The following is a 1,768-nucleotide window of genomic DNA, read 5'->3' as shown; positions in this document are numbered from 1 at the left end:
AAATGCATTCTGCATGAAGGCTAACTCAGATGATAACGTTTACACACCAATACACTGATTCATGATCACATCATCTGTTACTCAAAGTGAGCTTATTATCAATTTCATTTGCATTAGGATGTAAACAGATGTTGTAAAACTCTGTTGCCTTCAGAAAGTCGGTTGTGAACGTTGAGGCAGAGTGAGCCCTCTTCATCTTCTCTTCCATCTGTGCTGTGATCTGAGCCGCATATGGGAGGCAAAGAGGCTGAGCCTGAGCCAGAGGAGCAACCAGGAACCTGCAAGAGGAGAACAAACAGTATAAGCTGAGGACAAATAGAACCTCCGGCTGCACCTACAGACTCTTCCTCCCTCACACTGACTCTTCCTCACACAGCCGTTTGCTCAAGACCTCTGGCACATTGAAGCCATTTTGTTTTTGGCAGAATCATCACTAAAACCTAAAGCCAGGCGTCCTCAGCAGGTACACCTACAGGTTTGTCCAAGGAGGAGTTTCAGTGACGAAGGAGAGGACGAAAGAAGTAGGAGGAGGGGAGCCACAGAGCGAAACAGGAAGAGAGAGAGAGAGAGAGAGAGAGAGAGAGAGAGAGAGAGAGTTAGAGACAGAGAGAGAGAGAGCCAGAGAGAGAGAGAGACAGAGCGAGAGAGATGCTGATGTAAAAAGAACTGCAGCTGTTCAGTTTTTTTTTCCTTTTTTCATTTCCCTTCTTATTTGACTGATTGTTTGAGGGTTGGGGCAGCGGAGATGCCCGTCCAGATCCCAGACGACACGGACTTCTGTTCTTTCAAAGACCAATGTCTGAGTTCAGATGGATGGATCAGCAAATACAGCAAAGGAGGAGTGACTGTGTGGTGCAGAGAAGAGGACAGCAACAGCATCCAGAAGCTCAAGGTGACTGACACTCTACATCACATTCACATGCTAGGACTACAGATGAGGGGAGGCATAGAACCACTTTACAATGAGCTGGGTAAGGAAATGTTCACTGAGGGTCCACCAGGAAGTTCTAAAGGCGAGTGAATAGGTTATAGTCATCTCCGAGGGGGGTTGGGGGGGGGATCCTAGAGGGTCCAGAGAAGGTTCTAAAGGTCCTAGGAAATGCATCAGGGGTTATTGAGGAGACTCTAGAGGGCCCTGGAGAGCCTTGAAGCTTTAAAGAGGCTCTGTAGGTGCGGGAGAACGGTTTGGGGCATGCAAGAAGCCTGTAGAGATCAGTTAGGAGCTCTAGAAGTACTTTTAGAGCTAGAGAGGAAGTTTGTTGGGTACTTCAGGAGGCTGGAGATGTCCTATAGGAAGTTCTAGGGGTCAGTGAGATGGCTCTTTGATGGTTCTTTAAGAGCTTCTTCATAAAGGTGGAGCAGATGCTGGAGGTTCAGGTCTCCTGGTCAGTTCTCTGAAAAGGTCCTGAGGGTCTTTCAGAAGCTCTAGATGTCGTTTAGTTGTTTACAATGTTCTTTTGGTCAACGAGAAGCTGGTGAGGGCCTAGAGGAGGCTCAAGGGGTCAAGGGGTCAAGGGGTCGCTGAAATGGCTCCAGTGGTTCTAGAATATTAGTTGGAAAACAAATTAAAAAGTTCAGAGGATAAAATCAATCATTTTGGAAAAGAGGTTGAAATGTTTCGTACCAGTTAAGAAAAAAAAAAATCTAAAGTAACAATTTTTTGATGAAAATGAAAAGAGATCAAATGTGATGTGAGCTGAAAGACAGGAAGTGTTTGTGAGGAGGACAGAGGAGTCAAGCTGTCCCTTTGTCTCTCTGGGCTCCATGA

At 46.2% G+C, this 1,768-nt stretch overlaps 1 protein-coding gene across 1 annotated transcript in view; it reads left to right on the top strand.

The window, feature by feature from the left end:
- The first annotated feature begins 263 nt into the window (after positions 1 to 263).
- stard15 (StAR-related lipid transfer (START) domain containing 15) overlaps positions 264 to 1,768 on the top strand; it is an 8,544-nt gene continuing 7,039 nt past the window's right edge. The window contains exon 1 of the mRNA XM_076138344.1: positions 264 to 892. Within this exon, the coding sequence (XP_075994459.1) occupies positions 746 to 892 (147 nt within the window). The 5' untranslated portion in view covers positions 264 to 745. The remainder of the gene's footprint in view (positions 893 to 1,768) is intronic.

The sequence above is a fragment of the Genypterus blacodes genome, unplaced genomic scaffold (genome assembly GCF_046128005.1).
Source record: "Genypterus blacodes isolate CSIRO-AG114 ecotype Tasmania unplaced genomic scaffold, CSIRO-AGI_Gbla_v1 ptg000361l_1, whole genome shotgun sequence".
In the NCBI taxonomy this organism is placed as follows: domain Eukaryota; kingdom Metazoa; phylum Chordata; class Actinopteri; order Ophidiiformes; family Ophidiidae; genus Genypterus; species Genypterus blacodes.
The sequence above is the reverse complement of the archived record's forward strand: the minus strand, read 5'-3'. Positions and strand labels throughout refer to the sequence as shown.